Below are 23,036 nucleotides of genomic sequence, written 5' to 3' on the forward strand. Positions count from 1 at the left end.
TTCTACGTTCCATTTTCATTACGTTCTATGTTGGCCAACAACGGTCAATTTCGTTAGAACTTGATTGACCGACAAAAGCAACAATGTCATAAGCCCACCTATGTCGTCAAAGCGTATTGTGAAATCATAATGCAACATTTAGAAAGTTTTGGATTTACTTTCGTATTTCCGTGGTCAGTGTAGTTATAGTACCTAATACCAGGTGGTAATAAGTTTAACTTCAACTCTTCAAGGGTAAACTAGAATCTCTCTCTGTAGGTATCATAGCTGATACAGCTCTCGATGGACAATGATGTTCCAGTTTGATCGATCTCGTGCGTCTTGCTAAATTTTAGTAGCGTTTTTGATATGTGGTTTGAAATTGTGCAAAAATGTGAATCTTTGTGCTCCTCTTGACCGTTTTCCTTGTATTTTTCCACTTAATCCTATCTGTAGCGACACGGGGCTTTATCAGGACGCCTCACTCTAGTAATGAAATATTTCACAGAAGGAAATAAGCTAGAAATGTGATATTTCTTGACTTTTAGTTTTTATTCTTTACGAATTTTCTAAACCTAAACTGGTCATTTTTCTACCTTCCTGCCCTTCACAATAAGCATTTCGTCTCAGGTGGCTAGACATTTTCGTGCAATGTTAGTTACATATATGTTAATGTTAGTGCAATATAAATGTTGGTGCAATTACTTTGAAATTTAATAACGCCTAAAAATGCCTTATATTTATGGGCAACAGTAATTTTTTGTTTAGTTTATCATTACTTTATGTTATAATTCAAAAATTTCAATTTTGAAGCTTTTTTGGGAAATTAGAATAAAAACCGACTTTCTGATGTTTTTCCATCTCAAACACTTTATTTCAATAACTTCGTTGAGTAAAAATTTATTTTCATATGCACAATACACATGGTTATTATCTGGTAAAATATTTTGGTTCTGTGATTTTCATAGCTCCCGTTATTAGCGATTAATTAGCACTGGCCTAAGATAGCCCGTGACGTGCTTTCCGCGTACAAAAACAGCTGGTATTAAAATAGGATTAAAGATAAATCTTCAAGTTCGTCTTTCCTTATGATGTGACCCAATAACTTCGGCTGCCGCATTTCTAAAGATCTCATTATCTGCTGCTCCTGGCCCATCTGTTGGAGAACTGCTCTGTTGGTTCGAAAAGCTGTTCATGGAATCTTAAGAATTCTTCGGTAAAACCACATTTCTGCAGCGCAAACTAGAATAACGAGGCTGAAAATCCCTGATCAAAGTCTATTTGTTCAATACCGATATATTTTCACTCGAGGCCTTGGATTTCAAATTTATATGGAAGACAACCCATTTGCAATAGTTTCAGCCTTCACCAACTGCTTGTTTGCATAATTCTGTGCTTTGATGATGTTTTAACTCTTCATTATATTCCTTTAGAATTTGAAGTATTTTTTTATCCCATATTCTAACTTTAAAGCGACGATTGTGACGACACAGTAGACAAGTCCATGTAAATTCGAAAAATATGAAACAAACTGTTATTTGTTTTTCTTTTACACGAAGACAATAGCGATTGTTGAGAAGCGTTCACTTCTTTACCACACAACGTAAGCATGACGTATTTAAAAGGAAGATGAACTTTTAAGCCAAATAATTTTACGTTTCAGTTGCATTCAACAACAGGAGAGGGACGTATTGCCAGAACGATGATTCTCCAATCTTAACCCTGTACCAACACTTACGTCACATGGCTTATAAACGCGCGATTTTCAACCTTACAACAAAAATGTGATATCGGTTACTTGTTTGTTTCTACTTGATTTTTGTTTAGTTTACAATAATCTTGAACCTAAATGCAAAACTTAGGTTTCCTATGATATTAAGACGTTTAGAAAACAGCGCTGTAACTATGTAGTTTCAATAGTGATGTATTTGTTTTGTTTGTCGTATCCAGGCTTACGTCCGGGGTTGTTGGCATATTGGCAGTGGAGAAATCCAGCAGCGACAGTTTCAGTTTTTATGTCACAACCATGTAAGAGTACTCATATCTCAGTTTGGGAACCCCTGCTGTAGACAATCACAAAAAAGTACCTTTTATGATAGATAGATTATTTATAATAATCGTGCATGCCAATTTTCCCAGCAACAATGATCCTATAGCTGATCATTTGAAGGCAAATAAAACACACATTATGTAAAATAGCTTGTAAAAAATCACAATGTGTAAAAGATTCTAAGAGTCTACGCTTAATCAAAGTCACGTGTGTTCATTGTGTTTCCACGCCATTGACATAACTTTAAATGCTTATATTTTATAATATAACCAAATTACAACAAACCAAGTACACTCTACTTGGCCAAAGTTGTTTATCCTCAAATTTGGCTAACAATGTTCATACGACATCTCTACTTAGTTACAAGCAGGCCCGGATTTAGGGGGGGGCAGAGGGGGCAGGTGCCCCGGGCCCCTCGACTTTTGAAGGCCCCCCCCCTACGTGGAAAAAATGTGATTTTGTGTTATTTTTTTCTTCCTTTCAGTCTTTGAAGTTTCTGCAAAATGCTGTGCAGTGCTGGATTGATGCTACTGTAGACGCAGAGGTGGTTTTTCGCGCCGTAGGCGCGAACATTTTTTTTGAAGGCCCCCCCCCCCGATCTAAAAGTGCCCCGGGCCCCCCATCAGCTAAATCCGGTCCTGGTTACAAGTGTTTCATATTTCCACCAATTTATTTGTACAAGCGCTAAGCTGCAACTATGGACACTTTTAAAACAAAATAGGTGAAAAGACACCATCACCACCAACTTACTTCGTAGTCGAGGTCGATAGCGGGTGAGGAATCGATCGCATTGAGCGACTCCTTCCATAAGTTTATTGTAATGTTCCACCACCACAGGTTTCTATAACGGTTGAGGTTTACCTTTCGGTATTATTTTGTGACAATTTTCTATTTTCTTTCTATAATATTTTGGCAACTTTCCTTTGTTTCTCTTTTTCTTTTCCTCTTGGTTCGGAGCGGTCTTGCTTATCTTCCAAGCTCCGATGGAAAACTTCAGACCCTCATGCAACCTCTTGTGTAACATAAGTTTCTAGCAAATCTTCGTGGTCATTTTCTTCATCTGTATCGTCACACTTATTTTGTTGCGGTAAAACTACCAATTTACAATCCTCTGTATCACTCACGTCATGAAGCACACCAACTGCTTCTAGAACTGTCTGAAATTGTGTTGACATACGCAGTATATCAGCTACAAGTCGAGTCTATGAATATTACAAGCAAAACTTCCTCGAAGTTTAAACTCTAGCAAACAACCACTACCTGCATACACAACATACAAGCGCATGTCTAGGATCCATAGAATATCCAGCATTACCGAACAAATCCATTTAAAAGATGCATTTGTTGCTTCAAGAAGTCTGGTTTTGCTTGCCGCAGCGCGCTGTGTGAAACCGCGATATGGCATAATCACGAGTTCGCAATGTTCTCGGATGAAAACATCATAAAATAATGTAAAAATACCACATCTTATGATATTTGCAGGAACATGAAAATTGGCATGCATGTCGCCAGAAGGGTAGCAAATAAGATTACAGCTCAAGACACGTTAAATGCGGCTATGATGTGAGTCCAATCTTACTCCACTGTCAGGTATCAAACAATATGCAGATTTGTTTTCTTTTTTTGGCCTAAAATCTCTGGAAAATTCTTGTTTACATACGGAAACATTTGTCATTTTGACGGTCACTTTAGGCTTTGGTAGTTATTATACTGTTGACAAAATCAGCTCGAAATGCAATATTTATATAAAGCATGTTCAGGATTCGGGAAAAGTTGCCTTTTCAAACCTGATGTTTTGCAAATACTGTGAACTGACAAAACAAAGTTTTTTAAACTTTTATTTATAATGCTAAAAATAATTTAAGAAACGGCAAAAAGTGTCAAAATGGCTACGAGATGGCCGCCAACAAAAATTTAAATCTTTCAATGGTTTCGTCAAAGATCAATTAATATATTTTGCTTCAACAACCATTTGTTGTCGCCATTTCAAAGTTTAAAAGAAGTTTTGTTGAAGTTTGCGATCTGACGAGAATGTTTGACGTCACCTCTGAAAAATCGTGAACATATCAAGGTATAGTGCAGCAATTCAAAGAGATTGTTCAAAACCGTTTTGCTTCTTTATCATAAAATGATCTGTGAAAAGAAAATGTTTTTGAACAAACAAGTCGTTGACACCACAACTATCGCGTGCGAACAGTAAAAATATTTTGCTTAGCTTCAACGACTTGAACCCAACTTTACATATCATTTAGTTTGCACAGTAGAATACAAAGAAACGGCTTTAAGAACTCTTCAGCTATAACAAAAGCTTCAAATTCAAAAGCTATAACAAATAATAAAACCTTTATAACATAATCGGGATATTAAACTGAATGGGTAAAGTTTGACGCCGAAATCTCCTTCTTTGCGTCTAGCACAGTAAAATCACTTACTGTTACCTGTGTAATTTTTGTCACGGTTGCAATTTGAAAACGATTTCTGGGTTTCATGAATTCAAGAAAAGGCATTTATGTTTTCTTGTGGAAACAATCTTGCAACAAGGCTTCGTAATGTACAGAAAAGACATGTTAGATGTCACTCTAAACTATTTACCTTTTTGCAATAGATTGAGTTTGGCTTTATTTTAGCCTATTTACCTTTTTATCAAACTATTAAACCGTATAGAAAACCTGCTAGGCAATATGCGTTTTCATATTGAACAAACGACTGCTCTGATGAACCAAGAAACCAAAGCTTGGTTCTTGATCACCTCTTCCTCTCGTTTTTAGGTTTATATCAAGTAGTTGTGGATGAGAAAACAAATTTGTTTTTTCTCTTTTTGATGTGTGTTTAACAAAGCATTCTTCCAGGACAGAGCTGCCTGATTTCGAGACGTATCGAATCTATGTTTAACCACTCAGCCTCAGATTCAACAAAAGCAAGTTTTTGCCAATGTAATGATACGCAAAGAAATTGTCAACTCCACATGGTTTCTTTTGTTTAAAACTATGCGACGTTATTCACTCGCGTTTGGGACTGTTCAATATAGAAATTTTGCAATGTTGCAGTACTTTATTGTCGGCTGTCTTGCCGAGTGGTGAAAGCCCTAGCCCCTATAGGTACGCACTCAAAAAGGGCTATGGTTCGCCATCGCTGGAGAATCGACAGCTCTGTCTAGACACTTAAAGAAATGCCTGAAGATGTACTAATATAGCATGTAAAACCTTTACTATGTAGCATGTAGCCTACACAATTTCCCTGCACAGTCTAGCTGGGGCAATGCCTGATAGTACCGGAAGAAAGTCAGAGGGAGTTGGACGCAGTCAACCGTCTATTATTTTCATGGTGGTGTTGAGGGTAGTGTCAATTTTACCTGTATTTACGCTGCGGTATATTTTGAGGTGGTGCAAGCAAGTGCAAGAGCACTTGTACGGAGTGTGGAAGTACTAGCACTAAAGAGTTTCAGAGAGGGAGAAATCGGGCAACTTTTCGCCATAGCATAACACTGTAAAAGAAAAACGAGAGTCGTTTTTTCAATTTTGTTGAAGCCCCATTTCTACTATAAAACTGAAAGTGTAACATAATAATTATCATCTTTTTGCATGAAATGTGTAGTTCCAAATATTTTTTTTCAATCATTGGTAGATGCCCCAGACAACAAATCAATCATTTTTTACATTGACTAAACTTTTGCAGTCGATAAACCAATGTAAAAAAACGGTTGATTTGCTGCCTGGGTACTTCGGATGTTTCTTATCATGAACAAATCCTTTTGGGAAGGTAGGCTATGTTAAACCACAATAATAATAACTAATTGATATTGAAAACCTCTGCAATCAAAAATACAACAACAATAATGAAGATGAAACGTGTTTGAAGTCCACATTTATTTGTTTTATCAAATTATTTTGTTAAGCAATAATATTTTGCTTACTCTTCTAAGTTAGTGACGTAACAAAGCAACCTTAAAGTTGGACAATTTGAGGCTTTGATGACTGATTTGGCAGTTGTGTTCCTAAAGGGAATAAGTTACAAATACAACCATCTCATATCTAAAATAAACTCCACAAAAAATGAATTCTCAAGAAATCAACGAACAGCTAAGCAGCTCGGTTGACAACGTAATCGAAGATGGAAATGAACTCTCATCAGTTGTACCAGTTCAAGAAGATTCTGGTGAGCTTTCCAATGTTTTATATTCCACGTTTTAACTTTTCATTAAAGTCATCCATTATAAGGATCTTAAAGTATACGAAAAATTTACAAAACCAACAGTTTTTAAAAATTGTAATAAATATTCTATGAATTCTACAGATGCTCTAATAACATTAACCAGAGACTTGAGACAAGCTTTGGGAAACACCAATCGTGGTGAGTCTGTTTAAAATCTTAAAATTTACTTTCAATATGTTTAAATTTATCTTTAAATAAATCGTTAATCATCAAGAAGATGTTAAAGTTGACCCTATTTTTGTTATTAGGACAACCTTCGATTGTGCTGAATGTCGGCAATCTCAGTGTTGTAAATCAGCAGATTGGTCAGCAAATGATTCACCAAGATAACAGGCGACATCTTGCGGTAACCAGCAACCAACCAGCACGGAGTGATGTTTCATTTATAAATGAAGAAGGTTTGCAATTTTACGTTCAATTGAAATATTAATAAATGGAAACACAGATAATGACAAAATTACCCAAAGCAGGGCTTCCAAACTCAAGTACATCTCGAGGTTAGAGCCGCTACCAGTCGCGGGCCAGACTGGTTCCAAATGTATTGCAAGATTTATGCCAAAAACTTTCATATATTAAATCGGAAACGAACGAATTTGCGCATTGCCTGCAAATCAACATCCAGTTCTATCAGAACAACTAAAGTGTTATCACGCATATTGATGTTTATTCAATTTAGATCAAAATACAGTAGGTAGTTTAATGGCCAACTGGAGATGCGGCCTGATTTGTTACATTTGGCAGACTTTAATTACCGCTATTTAGTGTCTGACTAAAATTTTTCAAAATGTTTCTACTTTTTGCTATCTCGTATTGAAATAAAAGCTTTTAGTTGCCTTTGGAAACTAGTAAAAAATAAGAAAAAATAAGTTGAAAACCGCTCAATCCGACAGTTATTGAGAAAATAACCGTCTGATATTTCAGAAATCAAATTATTTCTGTTTTTCAACATCTGATGATGTTAAAACCCATTACATCACCTGGAGAAGACAGTAACGAAGGCGTAAAAAGTATAATTAAAAAAAATATTATTCAAAAAGTTGCCGAAAGTTGGCAAAAGTTGGAAAACTCTGCAAAATATGACAAATCATGCCGTGCCTTTAGGTAGCCATAGTAGTTTTAACAGCGATTTTTATCACATTGTTAGCGCATAATTTAGAAATAAACGTGATTATTTTATGTTTACATAAGTTTATCATTAAATCATGTCTGCTTTATGAAGTGCTTAGAAGCCAACGCATGTCTGCGATGGATTTAGCGCTATATAAAAACATATATATAAAAAAAATTGTAATAAACATTCTTATGTTAATAAAAATAATATAATAAACATGCTTAAGTTAATAAATATTATGTTAATAATTAAATTGTTAATAAACATATGTATATATAAAAACACCTTCATAATTTGCATAAAAATTGTCATTATTACTGCTCGTAGACTAATTTGGCAGACTAATTCGTTTCTTGGCAACCACATAACAATTTTGTCATATTCTAAAGTGAACTGCTCTAAATTTTACTGTACTATGCTGTTTATATAGTTGTACTGAAGAGGGTTTAATACCCGAAATTGCGATCTGCAACAAGATAATGTCAAGCTGGACATGAAAACTTTGAAAACTATTAATGGTGTAGTTCAGGGGTCACCAAATGGCGGCCCGCGGGCCGCATGCGGCCCGCCACGCTGTATCGCTGCGGCCCGCGGAAGGTATCAGCGTACAAGTATAACTAAAAATACTTTTCTTGAGGGAGTTAAAGAGCACGAAGGCAAAAAATACTTTCTTGGAAGCATATTTTCGCATTGCATACGATTCCACCGACCGACCAATCAGATTATAGTTCTAGGTGGGGGTTGCTTAAAGTTATTCCAATGCGATGTCCAGCCACACTGTCCCAGTGGTTGATTAAAACGTCTGTTTTCGAATTTTGAAATTGTCTGTGAGCATAGGGTTGCTTATTTTAAGTTTGCAAATGTCATGTAAACACTAGTGCGAGTTTCACCGTTATTGTGTTTCACGAGCAGTGTTCTCTTTATGCAAGTTTTTGTTGGCAAAATAGGTCGGTGTGCCAACTCAATTTATAATAAATTGGCAATATATTACATATAAATTTAGAGACTTTTTCTGATTGTATTATGAAAATATTTAGCTTAGTAGGCCTACTGCAAAACTTTTTTTTTTTTAAGAAATATGGAACGCTTCACGATTTTGCGTGTCATCCTTGCGCAGGAGCCATGCTAATCTGTATCGTTCCAATTATACTATATGTACTGCCGAAGCAAGTACTGCAAAATGTTGTTAATCAACAACTTCTTGCCACGCTGATGAGCACCGCAAGTGACAGTTGTCTATAATAAAAGAAAGATGGTTTTATAGATTCCCACAAAAAGGATGAAAAACCAACTCATTGCTTTTTTAGAGGGAAGACTGTTCATAAATTAGGATTTTTCGGTGATTTCCACAAGCGTTTGTTTTATGGTACCTGGTGTGATGATGTCTAGTTTAGCGTTGGTGGTGCCTTCAACATTTAGTTGCAGAATGGTCACTCCTTGACCTACAACATGTGGTGCTGTTCGCCCTGACAAGGGCGCTGTGGTTGGTCTGGGGGTGCCATTCTGATGATTGTTCTTCCGCAAAACTTTATAGCGACAGTTGTAGCAAGTTTAGTTTCCCAAAGTCGGTACTTGCGGGGGCGGCCACGTGGAGGTACTTGCTTTCGTCGGCAGAGAGTGCTGCTTGTGAGTGTGGTGAAATGCAGACGGCAGCACACATTATCAAGGATTGCCGGCTATACAGACCTCCTCATGGTATGGAAGGCCTAGTTTCCATCGATGACGACACCAGGCAGTGGTTAAACAACGGATGCCCTGACATACAGCGACAACACGAGAGAAGATGGTACCTGGTTTCTTTTTCCCTGTTATTGGAGCCTATTTTTCGCTGATATGTTTGCAGGTCACTATTGTTGCCTGTATTGCGATGTGTCAAACATTTCCTTGTTTACTGAAACTGTTAATTGCAAGATATCTTTTGCGAAGCGAAGTAACAACACCACTATTGCTTGGCGATGAATATTCTGATGAAACCGCTCGCCTCGCTATAAGTGCACAAAACAAGTGGCCTCTATTTATTAGGCATTGTTAAAAAAGTCAAAAGTGTTGTAAAAGGAGCTTGGCCTGGCAGTAGCGTTGTTCGAATAATTTTGTTGCTACGGTATTCTAACATAAATATGAACAACATGTAACGCTGGATACTGGGTACGAAATGCGTTCTTTTCTAGCATAAGAGTCAACCTACCTAACATTTTATTAGTGCGGCCCGCCACAGCTCTCCTTAGTGCCGAAGTGGCCCGCATGCAAAAAAGGTTGGTGACCCCTGGTGTAGTTGATCAAACATGGAAGTTTAATATAATTCTTGTTTCTCTTTGAATTGACTTGTACGGTACTCTACAAGGTGGACGTTATTATGTTAAAGTATTCAACCTATTTTTTTCTTATAAAAACATAGCCTACGTTACTATTATTATCATTAAAACATGTTTATGGTGCAGAATATCGGCGGCCAGGTTTAAAACAGGAATTTAATATTATGCGCGTTATAAAATGTTGAAAAAAATAAATGACCCGGGGTAGGAAGTTTGAAACACGTGACCAGAAGCGTAGTTACAACCAGAGGTGGGCACCCGCTACTTGCTACCGCTACTTGGACCAAACTAGCGCGCTACCGCTACCTGCTACCAATTTATAAAAGTAACGCGCTACCTGCTACTCGGACCAAAGTAGCGCGCGCTACCGCTAATTCTTGTGCTACTTTTGTCTAAAATGACACTAGGAAACACTCAAGTCCCTATAGAGTGACACATAAAGGACCTTGAAAACGAATGTTATCATTCGTTTGCACTGTCATTTTAACGTCGTTGTAGAAAACACATTCTAAGGGAAATTTATTGTTACGCATCTTTCAAAAACACGAGCATTTCAAAATAAAAGTTATTAAGTCCTGTCCACTTTGGCTTTAAGCACATCTTTTCCAACAGAGAAAAGTCTCTCCACCGCAGCACTGGAAGGAATGTGGTGTTGTATTTAATGAACAGATGTTTTAACTCGGTATTCGAAAAGCTCAAGGACTTGCTCCTGTCCGAAAAAAAAGACGCCCACAATTGCTGTTTCCTTCTGCACCGACGTTTCACGGGATGGCGCCAACACACCCAAAAAATTCATCCTCGGAGTCGTGACTGGTGTTGGTGTCACTCTTTTCGGTGTCAACCTGGCTTGATGTTTCGTGCAACAGCCGAATTACATCTGTCTTGACTTTTTCTCGCAGTGCGTCAGCATCATCCGTGGAAACGCAGAAATTGTAGCCATGACGTCTTGAAGGAGGGATAAAGACATGATGCCATAACGCATTCATGTCGTTGAAGCACTTGTTAAATCGTTTCTTCACCCATTCAAGGACTTTCACTCTCAACTCTTCATACGTCACAAGATCACTGATATCGGTCAACTTCTTTGCGCAAATTGTAATGGTTGGAAGCAAGACTCCATAATACGCCTTGGACTCGCACTGGAGAATGTCTAAAACCTAGCAGATAAGGTTTAGACAGATTTAGAGAGATTCCCAAAAGACCGTAACTTTGCAACCAAACCGTTTATATAGCTGCTTGACCACGTTAGTGTTGATAAGAAAACCAGTCTTTTTTCACTTTGAATTAAAAAGTAGCGGGTAGCGGGAATGCGACTGAAAAAAAGTAGCGCCTCTCTCGCTACCGCTACTTTGAAAAAAAATAGCGCCGCTACTGCAGCCGCTACTCCCACTCAAAAGTAGCGCCGCTACCGCTAATTTTACCAAAAAAGCACTGCCGCTAGTAGCGGCGCTACAAAAGTAGCGCGCTACTGCTCACCTCTGGTTACAACAATAGTAGATTACGCGATTGTTAAATAATGATGAATGGATGTTATGCTGGTACATGTCAATGTAAATAATTTGTTTAATTATAAACAGCTAAAAAATAAAAAAAATATTGATAAAAAATATAATAATACCAAATAACAATAAAATATAGCACAATAAAATAAATAGTAATCTTGAAAAATGATGTTTGCTAGCAGAAAATAAGCACAACCCAGTTCCTTTACTTATGTTTAAATTACAAATTATTGAAAGGCTCATCAGAAGCATCTTCACATGAAACCATCAATCTACAATCACCCATCAGATCAAGTTCCTCATCTCACAACGTGCAACAACAAAGTAAGTTTGAGATCAACTTCTTTTAACATTTTGTTACTAACATAAAATGTAGTCCCATACAGAATTGCATGTTCAGTTCTCAGTCCAACCGACTTCAAAACAAAACAACTTCAAGTCAAGTTAAACCCTAAAAGAAAGGAAATGATCAAGTTTAAATGTTTTAAAATAACATGTTAGTTACAATTGTAGTTCCTTTAGTTAAGTTTTATCACAAATTATTAAAAGTATCATCAGAAGCACATGAAACCAACTATTCACAATCATCCTTCAAATCGAGTTCTTCATCTTGCCACATGCAACAACAAAGTGTGTTTGTTATCAACTTGTTTTTATCATTTTGTCTTAATCATCACTTTGATATAGGCTAAATACATAGCTTTGATAAAAAGCTTTAAACTGTTGTGCGTCAAGTATTGCGGATGATTTTAGATGAGATCTATGTGCTTGGTTTGCGGCTTACTTCAATCAGAAGATAAACTGTGTAATTTTCTTCTTGTAACTTATGCTTTCATAGACAGTCTAAAACAATAAGCAATATTATGAATGTTATATTGCAGCTACTCCAACCGAAATTGATCGGGAAGTACTGCAAGACACAATTCCAAAAACACCAGAATCTGCATTTCGGTCATCCTCATCTCCATCGCATGTCTATCCTTCCACTCAATCATCGTCTTCGAATCCTGGTAAGTTAAATATAAGATCAAGTGCGACAATGATTCTAAGTTTATTTTACGATGTAATATATACTTAAAAAAATTATACGTAATCAAAGCTGAGATTGTTCAAATTCAACTCTGCTTAACTTTATTTTAAGATTTTAAATGTAACTGTAAAAATAATTGTATTGAAGCTATCGTTGCAGAGGTTGTCTTCAAGACAAACAAATGTGCACCCAAAGGTGGGCAGTAGAGCGCTTTTTTTACAGCGCCGCTACTAGCGCGGAACGTTTTTGGTAGCAATAGCGGTGCTACATTTTTGTTAGAAGAGCAGCTGCAGTAGCGACGTTACTTTTGTCCTAAAGTAGGAAATAGGCGCTACATTTGCTTCAGTTGTACTTCCGCTATATGCTACTTCCCAATTTTAATTGAAATAAATCGTTTAAAACAAAAGAGATTTTTGATGGCAACACTGTATTATAAGAATGAACTTTCATGTAAAACAGTTTTTCCATAACTGCGTGGAAGTTGTAGTGTAAATGAATGTTGTACTCAAAGGTAATATCTTTCGTTTTCAAGGTTGTTTTTAGGCCTACTTCACAAGGCACTTGATTTGAGCTTTCCAGTGTCAGTTGAAGACAAAAGTAGCGCGTAGAAGTAGAGGTACTGAGCGCTGCTGTTTGTTTGTAGCGGTAGTGCGTGACTTTTCATCAACTGGGAGTGCCGCTTTTTGCATATGGTAACGGTAGCGACAGCGCGTTATTTTCAGAGTAGCAGATGCCTACTTTTGTGTGTACCCAACTATCACACATCGTCGGCTGCATGGCCGAGTGGTGAGAGCGCTGGAACGGCAATCGAAAGGACGCCGGTTCGACACCGCTCAGCATGCGGCTGTGTCTTTGGCAAGACACTTAAAGACATGCCTGAAGGTAGACATGAAGATTGGCTTCCTTGCCTTCCCGTCTACTTAATCTAAATCTTCAACCACCAGGTGTAAGCCTAGATACGACAAACAAAACAACACATCACAGATTGGGAACTCTAACGAGTGTTATACAGTGTTATATATAACGAGTGTTATATATATGACATCTTCAAGAATGGCTTTCTGAACCCAATGAAGGATAACATGGCTTTGAAATCGAAGGAAATTGATTTTCTTTTTCAGAAGCAACATCTCAACTGACGCCACAAACACCCAGCTCATCTCAACGAACTACGTCATCTCTTCACTCTGAACAACAAGAGAGTAAGCTCTAAGCGATTTCAGAAAACAAATTAAAATTTATCGCCTATTTCTAAAGATTTTAACAATTATTTACATATTTTGTTGTGAAATGACTCCAGACTTCTTTGAAATGCCCTCATATGGAACGTCATAATCATATGATTGCGGATTAGGCTAGTCTGACTAGCTTTCCATCCATCGATAACTATCAGGCTGGACTAGCCTATAGGCTACTACAAGATGTTGTAAAAGTGCAGTAAGTTTGACTATTAGTTACTTTCAGATACGAATTAAGCTTGCATTTGTGAGATTAATCCACTCAGAGAATTTGTAAGACAAACATGTAATTATGAAATTATTTTCTTGCGGTCTTCTGGTGGTTGCCTAATGAGCTACCACAAGATTTTGTAAATGACAACCAGCTTTATTTCCGACGTATCGTCATTCAGCACGACTGACTATCAAGGTGGCTGATGCAGTTGCATATTACCAGTTTAGCAACAGTATTCAACACAGAAACACATTGAACGAAATGAAGAACTTTGCAGGATACAAAGTTAAAATACTCACAAATTTTCTCCCCGATGTTTCAGTTCTCTTGATAGTCAGTCGTGCTGACTGACAATACGTCAGAAATAAAGTTGGTTGTCATTTACAACATCTTGGAGTAGCTCAGTCTGGAACCGCTGAAAATTTTTGTAATTAAATGTCTGGCATTCTCATTCGGTATTTAACACCATTAATGTTACTAAGTTTTGTATATCTTTAGTTAGTCTGTCAGTTTCCAAAGAGGATGTCTTAGTAAAATTTTGTAAAGCTACGAAATTCCTTTATCCAGGCGTATCATTGGAATACTGGTAGCTTTTATAAAAGTTTTTTTAAAACCAAAACCGTTACTGTGCTTAATCACTTAATCACTAAATAACTCACCCAATAACGTTGACGTTGTGAGACTGAATGGAATATAACTGGAATTAATTAATAATTAGTTGATAAGTTAATATTAGTTTACAATTATACTTAGTTCTAAAACTGCAGTTATAGCGAAATCGAAATCGATATCGTAAATCACCCAAAGTTTAATCGAATAAAGTTAACAGCAACGCAAGTGACCACTTTGAAAAATAATGTTTGCAAATGTTTTTATTTTTTATTAAAGGTTCAACAAAAGAATTTGAAAAGCTTCAAAAAAGAACTCGCAAACTTTATCACCCGAAGCATGACGTTGATGTTTCTAACGTTGATGTTTCTCCAGAGAACATTCCAGAAATTTATCCTCAAATGTTTCAAATTGATTTTTACCAAGGAAGGTGCTTTCCTAACGATGACAAGTACAATCCCAAAAGTCAAGGAATTGAGTTGACTACATCTGACCGAGCAGTAGCAATCGATCAATTGGTTTCTGATATTCAAACCAACAGGTTTGTGTCGGTCATCGGATATCCTGGGTCTGGAAAAACAACTTTATCGAAACGTCTGGCACGACGACTTTCTCAAAATGACGACTATCTTGTCCTAAGGATGCTTTTTATGGACATGAATGACTGCAATGAACAATTGGAGTTTAAAGATTTTCTACTGGGAGACTGCAATTACAACTTAAAAGACGAAGAAAAGACTTCTGTTTTTGAATGCATCACAGACAATCCGGAAAATTGCTTTATTATTTTAGATGGTTTTGATCAGGTAAGTTGGCCCCTGAAAGACAATGTGAAAAGATCCAACTACAATACTCCACTTCAATATTGGGAACTTGTTTCGAATCTTTGTTTGGGAAAATTTCTTCAGAATTGTCACTTGATATTCACTTCTCGACCACACGCCATGCTTAATATTCCAAAAACATGCCGACCCAATCGCACTTACTTCATTCGTGATCTGACTTCGGACAACATGAAAACGTTATTCGATGCCTTGGTAAACGACCAACAACAATCTAACAATCTTTGGAACCATCTTACAGTAAAAACTCCTCATTTAGCATCAATCTGCCACAACCCTCTGATGTTGCAACTCTACATCAGAGCATCTCTTGGATCGTCTCTTATTGATGATATGTCCACGATGACCAGGATATTTCATACTGTATTGTTAAATCTTAAAAATTCTAAACATGCTGTTTCCATATCTGATGATATTGTCATCAAACTTTCAAAAATCGCGTATGAAGCAACAAAAAAAGGAACCGTGTTAATCACAACAGACGATCTTATAAAAGAAGGTCTCACTAGTCAGGTAGTTCAAGATCTTGTCGTTGCTCTAATGGGAGCAAACAGAGAATATGCACTCCTGGAAGGGCAGCAACGGTTATATTTTAGTCACCAGACCTTCCAAGAGTACTTCAGTGCTTTGTACGTCTGTCGTGAAATGTCATTACCTGATTTCAAATTACTTGTTCAAAAAGGCTTTTTAGAGGATCATTGGTCTGTGGTTGTGCAATTTACGGCCGGACTCCTTTTGGATCCGATCATGAACAAAAGTAAGTTTGTGTTTTATCTATACAGACTATTCATCATAAAACTAACAATAAATTATATTATTGCGCTTTTTTCATTATAATAAATTAACAAATGATTTATCAACTTTATGGGAAAAAAACATTTATAATAATTTCTCCTCCTCAAATTTCAATTAACCAATAAAACCTTGAGACTTGATGTCATTTTATATTATAATTATTGTACCAACAGCAATACTTTTTTCAAATCTATAGATCTATCAAGCTCTGCAGTTAACAAAATTCCTTCAATGGAATCTCCCTCAGCACTGACGCAAACGTCACCTCAACCAACAACTTCGTCTTCACAAATTGTTTCAAGTAGGAATATAAGCTAGATATTTTGCGACTATATTTTGCGAATTTAGATCAGTTTGTCACTCGATTCGGTCATGTGTCACTCCCACATGCAACTATTTGCGACATTTTCTAAATGTTCTGTAAAGTTTGCTTTACGTATTTCACCAAAAATGTTTAAAATATGAGCTAGGTTAACATAAAATTTGCGAGGCGAAGCAACTGCATGTAAATGTAAGGCAAATAATAATGATAAGACAATTTTTTACATTGATCTTGCATTGTATGAACTCAAAAGTTAGCAATGAATTCTTAGCAGACTTATTACTGATAAGTCTGCTAAGTAACTTCAACATTTATACTTTAGCGATTGCAAACCTGTTTGCATTTTTATAGGTTGTTCAAGCTCTTCAATCATCCTGTTACCTTCAGAAGAATTCGTTCCTATACCACTCCAAAAACATTCCCAGCAAACCCGACTATTTTCACCAGGTAAAGCATAGGCTACTTAAAACTATAAAGTAACTTCAAGCACAGGCTAGTTTATTTCTTTACTTCGAACGCGGAAAAGTTCATTTGCACAAAAGTGTTATTTGTTTAAGATAAAACGACAAGCCAGAGCGTAGTAAAGTTGGAAACGCATTTCCACAATCTTTTTACATGTTATCTCGGAAGCATTTTGGCAAAACCCAGATTTGTGCTGCTCGTCAAAAGTTTACAACAAGTTGCAACCCTAAAATGTCAGTAAATAAATTATTTTCAGTGCTTACAGTGATTTATTAATAAAGCTAATATGCGGTTTGACAATGGTGTGGCTATGCGTCTGCAAAGGTGATGATGGCAAGATAATTATAATGAGAATGCAATTTCTTTTAGGAGAAAAGTTGCAAAAGCAGAAAGTATTTATTTCAGAGCTGTACAAGAAAATTAGAGAAGTTGCTGCAAGTAAGTAAATGTTTTTACTTAGTCAATACAGTTTTCTATGCTAAACATGTTTCACCAAATTTGGTGTAGCCTATATTTAAGGGACTAAAACTCAATATTGCATTGCTTTTTAAGTGGTTCAAACTCAATTTATTTACCAAGCAAGACCTGTTGGGAAGGAGCGATCTCACTGACGTCAGCACTACCTGACTACTCACTATAGAACAGCGAGCATTGTGTTTCGCTTACCATACCGGTGTAGCCTCCACACTAGCCATCAAGACTTTTTCAAAAACATGTGTTTCTCGGCAGTCGAGTGTAGCAAGAAGTATTTCGCCGATGAGACTTGACTTTTTTTTTATCGCGCAATGCTCAGAGTTCAAGATGGATACCATTACCTTGCAGGTTTACAATTTTCTGTGTAAAATGGAATTGCTACCTGACTCATCATCAATGCGTCCGGTCCGGAAGCCGTCCACACACCCAAACACTCAGCAGGCACATCATACTTACATGGATGATATTTACCAGGGAGGCTAGGGTCTTAACCTAATAAAGGGGCTCACCGCGGTAGATGGTAATTTGTGGGTATATAAAAAAGATTATTGGCTGCCTCAAGCTTATCTACCTGTCTTAACTTTCCTCTTGCTGATGTTGGAACAGACAAGGAAGTGGCGAGTCAAGCTCGAGGACTAGCACGTTTTAGTAAAATTTTAATTTTAGATTACACTGGTCGACATGATTTTTATTTTTTGGGTAAAAATATCACTTTTAGGACAAGTTTCAAGTGCTGATTACGAATATGAAGTCACTTTTTCTCTATCACGTCAGGATTTTTTACAATTTGTGATTTAAAGTTTTCGCATTACAGCCTGCTTTAATTAGATACATTTGTTATTACGTCATCGTTGTCATTGTGGAAGTTGAATCACTTTGTTATGATGTCATAATAAGTTAATTGTGACATCACTGAAGAGCATTGCTTTCAATAATTGAGCGAGTTTTTTTAGGCTTACTTTTGCAGTTACTATTGCAGTGGTTCTCAACCTTTTTGTCGTGGTGGACCCCTTTTGGTGCCTTCGAAGCGGTCGCGGACCCCTAAAAATTTATATTGGAAATTTTGCCACATCGCGTCTCCTCATGGAATCATATGTTACATAATGTTAGGCCTACATAAATTTCGAAGCAGCACACTTAGAAGAATTTGCTCAATTCGCAACGCAATTGACGATTGATGAGATTGACGAAATTATGTTATGAGCTATATGTTGGCACACAGGATCAAACATCAGTAATCTATACGCTCATTTGATGTTTTTCTATAAATTTTATCTAAAGTTAATAGAATACTTGCGACCGTTCCAAAGAATTTTTCCCGTTTTTCATTTGTAGTCAATATTAGTTCTTTATAACTTAATTGCAGTCATTGCAAACTGTGAGTGGTGACTGCTGAGTGCTGACTAACATTTGCATTTCTAAGTTAATCATTGATCAACAACCTGCTGTTTCAAAAGAATCAAGTTGAACATTGCCTTATATTTTTAGTTAAAAAACCAAACCTTTGTGCCATGTCCTTTGAAATTTCAAACGACGCACCAGTGTGTTGCGACTTAAAGTTTGAGAATCACTGTAGGCTAATACATAAACAAAGCACAAAAAAAATTTAAATTTTGTATTTTATCAATAATGCTGAAAACTCGGAAACTTTCGCGGACCCCCTGAAATCGCTTCACGGACCCCTTGGGGTCCGCGGACCCCCGGTTGAGAACCACTGTACTATTGTCATAATCTCAACATTCTGTCTATGATAAATCTTCATCTGACGTCTATAGACAGAATGTTTAGACTATGAGCATGATGACGATCAGCATCCGCAACGGTTCAGCCAAGCAGGGGTAAATGACCTTGTCAGAATTCTGAATTTATCAAAGAAGTCTGCTCTTATTTTTGGATCCACATTGCAGGAAAATTTGTGCTCAACATTCATACTACTTTTGCTTGGTATAAACATCGTGAAAGTGGATTTATTTGCTTATTTTGAGCACTCTTTAGTCTATGTGTGGATGTTAAGGGTCTTATAGAGATCTTAGGCATAGTGCATCATCCAAGTGACTGGCTCCTCTTCATCATGGATGATTTGTGTTGATTTTAAAGTCTTATGTTACTGGATCAACAATCTGCATTTACAAAATATCCTTGTTTTATGTACGAATGAGACTGCAGGAACAAAAGCAATCATTTGATTAAGCATGAATGACGGTTAAGCTTTCTTACATTTTAGACATAAAAATATTTTGCAACCTGCTCTAAACAGATCCAGTCCAATCTTCCACCACTGGGCCTTCATATTAAACTGGACCTTATGAAACAGTTTGTGAAAGCAAATGCATTCGAGAGAAATTTCCTACTTGTAGTGAAAAAAAGTTTTGAAAGGGTGCATTGGTTGGACCTCAAATCAGAAAACTTGTTAAAGACACTGAGTGTCTGTTCACCAGGATGGATGCGGAAAGAAGTGCATGACTTTGTTTTGTAAAAATCGTATCAAAGTTTCTTTGCAATACTAAGGATCCTGACTATCAGAACATGTGGAAAACATGTTCATTTTTTTTCAAAAACTTGGATGGCGCATGAGCTTGCAAGTTCATTTTTTGCGTGCACACTTGAACAGTAAAGAACACGGTAAACGCTTTCACCAGAACATTAAAACCTAGAATACACGATAGCAAGGGCTATGGGGTGGAGCCATGATGGCAGACCACTGACTGTTGGTGTCTGAAGTGCAACTGTACAAATAGTGATATTTTAAGAAAAGTCACAAGAAGAAAATCTATGCCTTAATGCAACAGGGAAAGCTATGCAAAGTCATGTGAATGAACATTTTTTGAAAAATAGTGTGGAATATGTAGTCTACTGTTTAGGCTTATGCGTTTGGTGCGTTAGTGCGTTTGAGTAAAATTTAAAATTAATTTTACAGAAAATTGTTGCGTGATGGAGAAATTCTGATTGCGAATTCTGAATCACCGCAGTCAAATTAGGTAAACTCATCTAATTGTTTGGAAAAAATAATAAAAAAAGTTCTAAAATGTCGACTAGTGTTATGTGTGTGCTGATGTATCTCACCACTAATATATATGTATATGTATCTCATAATTCTCAACGGCTGCTTTCATTTATGGAAAAAAAGAGCCCAACCTCATGGGCGAAACACGTGTCTATCGTTGTCAATTCTTGCTACACTCGACTGCACAAAAGCACGAGAAAGACCTTGTTAACTTGAAATGGTCTTGACAAGATAGCTTAACTTTTTTTAACATTTTAGCCTACGCCTTCGAAGCCAGTTATAGGCGAATTGTTCGTAAACAGTTGTTCGTAAAACAGTTCTTCGTAAACAGTTGTTCGTAAAACAATTCTTCGTAAACAGTTGCTGGTGAAATGAAATCCGTAAAACAATTCTTCGTAAAGCATTTCTTCGTATATATCAAATGTCAATTGAATGCACGAAGAAATGCTTTGGGAAGAATTGTTATACAAAGAATTACTTTTACGAAGAATCGTTTACGAAGAATTGTTTACGAAGAATTGTTTTACGAAGAACTGTTAACGAAGAAAACGTCGGACACCTTCGAAGCCATGCCGTCGATTGTGGTGCGGCTACCGTTCGAATATAACCTTCAATTTTTTCATGATTATAGACAGTAAGTAAAGTCAATTTATGTTGCTTCAATAGCGCCACATTTAAACAAACAAGCAGAGTAAATGAAAAGTAAAAACAATGCATTGTAAGTTACAGCTGTTGGTAATTATGGCGCAATTAGGACGGTAGCGAAAGACCATCAGTGGTCATCTAGTCAGTCACCACCTCATAACAATAAATCTAACAACACATTCATACACACACACATGTGTGCAAAGTTACGCACACTACACATTCATGCACACATGTGCGCTGATTCACGCACACTACACATTCATACACACATGTGTGCAGAGTCACGCACTCTACACATTCATTCACACATGTGCACACTGTACAGAGTCACGCACACTACACATTCATGCACACATGTGTGCAGAGTCATACACACTACACATTCATACACACATGTGTGCAGAGTCACGTACACTACACATCCATAAACACATGTGTGGAGAATCACGCACACTACACATTCATACACACATGTGTGCAGAGTCACGCACACTGCTTCGATAAATGAAAAAGGGTTTAGCCATTGGCACTAAATGAAAACAAAAAATAACTGCTGTTGGCTTGAATCTTCATCCCCAGATTGAGACAACCGAGAATAAGGATTCTAAACAGCAACCAAGATTAGGCCAACGATCAATCTGTGATTGTGTGCTAGAATACAGCGTTCACCAAAGTTTTACTAAAATATAACAGATAAAAAAGGTATAGGCCACCATCACAATGCAACAATGGAAAACATACATAAGTAGGATGATTTGGTAGATGATGTAGATGACAAAAATTAAGAAGAACTATAATATTGCGAAAAATATTCCTTTGCAATTAAGCACTTTAAGGTGTGCAATGCGCATATCCATGAATGAATTTTGGCATTTCTTTGAAGCGATAGAACGATAAACCCTTCATGTCGTGTGAAATGTCACTTCACGCTTGTACACACAAGAAATGGAGTGTTTTTGCTAAAGTTGGTTTCAAATCTGGGTAAAAAAATCTATTTTAACCTTGTGTTTAGTACCATACTGATGTACGTCATCAAGCTTAACAAAGTAACTATAGAAACAAGCTAGCAATAAATTGTTATCATATTGTAAGCTTCGTTATGGAGCAATGCCTGTGACCCTTCTAAGGGCTGTAGCCTACGGAACTAAGAGAACGTTAAAGTTTTCTTGGAAACAAAAAAATTCAATATTTATAAAAAAAAAATTAAAAAAAAAGTAGTTTAATTCAAATTAATTTCAATACCCAAACAATGAGTTTTCTGGCACGAATTGCTACCCCTATCTTAGTACGAGCTGTTTTCGTACGCGGAAAGTACGTCACGGGATATCTTAACCCGTGCTAATTAATCGCTAATAACGGGAGCTATGAAAATCACAGAGCCAAAATATTTTACAAGATAATAGCCATGTGTATTGTGTGTATGGAAATTAAATTTTTACCCAACAAATTTATTGAAATATAGTGTTTGAGATGAAAAATACGTCAGAAAGGCGGTTTTTATTCTAATTTTCCAAAAATAGCTTCAAAATTGCAATTTTTGAATTATAACATATAGAGTAATTCTAAACTAAACAAAAAATTACTTTTACTCATGAGTATAAGGCATTTTTGGCGTTTTTACATTTCAAAGTAATTGCACTAACATTTATATTGCACTAGCATTAACCCTTTGAAGGTTGGGGGGAGGAGGCTGTCAATTAAACTTTTTTGTATCAACAGTTGTATCTCTCATACCACTGAGGCTGCGACTACGAGATTTGTTGACTTTTCCTAACTTTTATTCACCTCTATTGAGCTGAAATTTTGAGCCAATAAAGGCTATAAATTGAGAGATATAAAGCATTTCTCAGCACATCCTCTGAAATGTTTCATATTCTATTGTTCAAAATTTTCCCCAGCTGGATGAAAGTAATTAATTTGGCCCACATCTCGTTAATCCTAACTGTTTCACAGCGTGAAGGAAATTGTCTGTATGCGTGCACCTTTAGTTATCACCATAGCTTATAAGCGACGTCGATACAGGAAAAGCTTTAACTTTGATACGATGACCAGTATACTTTTAGAAAAATCGCAAAGAATAAAAACCAGAAGTCAAGAAATTTCAGATTTCAAGCATATCTCCTTCTGTGAAATATTTCACTACTGCTGTGGGGTGTCCTCATAAAACCCCGTGTCGCTACAGATACAGATTTGTGGTTAAATACTTTTGTTGTGTGCAAGACTGCGCGGAAA

General features: G+C 36.7%; 1 protein-coding gene and 1 non-coding gene across 2 annotated transcripts; one reads left to right on the top strand and one right to left on the bottom strand.

Moving 5' to 3' along the window:
• The first annotated feature begins 6,081 nt into the window (after positions 1-6,081).
• LOC145786039 (uncharacterized) lies at positions 6,082-13,204 on the top strand. Its single transcript, XM_082597708.1, has 5 exons — positions 6,082-6,184; positions 6,323-6,379; positions 6,490-6,639; positions 12,048-12,176; positions 13,181-13,204. The coding sequence occupies exons 1-5, from the start codon at positions 6,082-6,084 to the stop codon at positions 13,192-13,194; spliced, it is 453 nt and encodes a 150-aa protein (XP_082453834.1). The 3' UTR covers positions 13,195-13,204.
• Positions 8,425-8,526, bottom strand: LOC145765725 (U6 spliceosomal RNA). The gene has a single exon (XR_014288611.1). It is a non-coding gene; the product is annotated as a U6 spliceosomal RNA (small nuclear RNA).
• Positions 13,205-23,036: the final 9,832 nt, after the last annotated feature.

Source organism: Aplidium turbinatum, chromosome 2 (genome assembly GCF_918807975.1).
Source record: "Aplidium turbinatum chromosome 2, kaAplTurb1.1, whole genome shotgun sequence".
NCBI classification, from domain to species: domain Eukaryota; kingdom Metazoa; phylum Chordata; class Ascidiacea; order Aplousobranchia; family Polyclinidae; genus Aplidium; species Aplidium turbinatum.

Coding starts and splice junctions, on each gene's coding strand:
- LOC145786039 (XM_082597708.1), top strand. CDS start 6,082: ATGAATTCTCAAGAAATCAACGAACAGCTAAGCAGCTCGGTTGACAAC. Junction 6,185..6,322: donor ACCAGTTCAAGAAGATTCTG/GTGAGCTTTCCA, acceptor TGAATTCTACAG/ATGCTCTAATAACATTAACC. Junction 6,380..6,489: donor TTTGGGAAACACCAATCGTG/GTGAGTCTGTTT, acceptor TTTTGTTATTAG/GACAACCTTCGATTGTGCTG.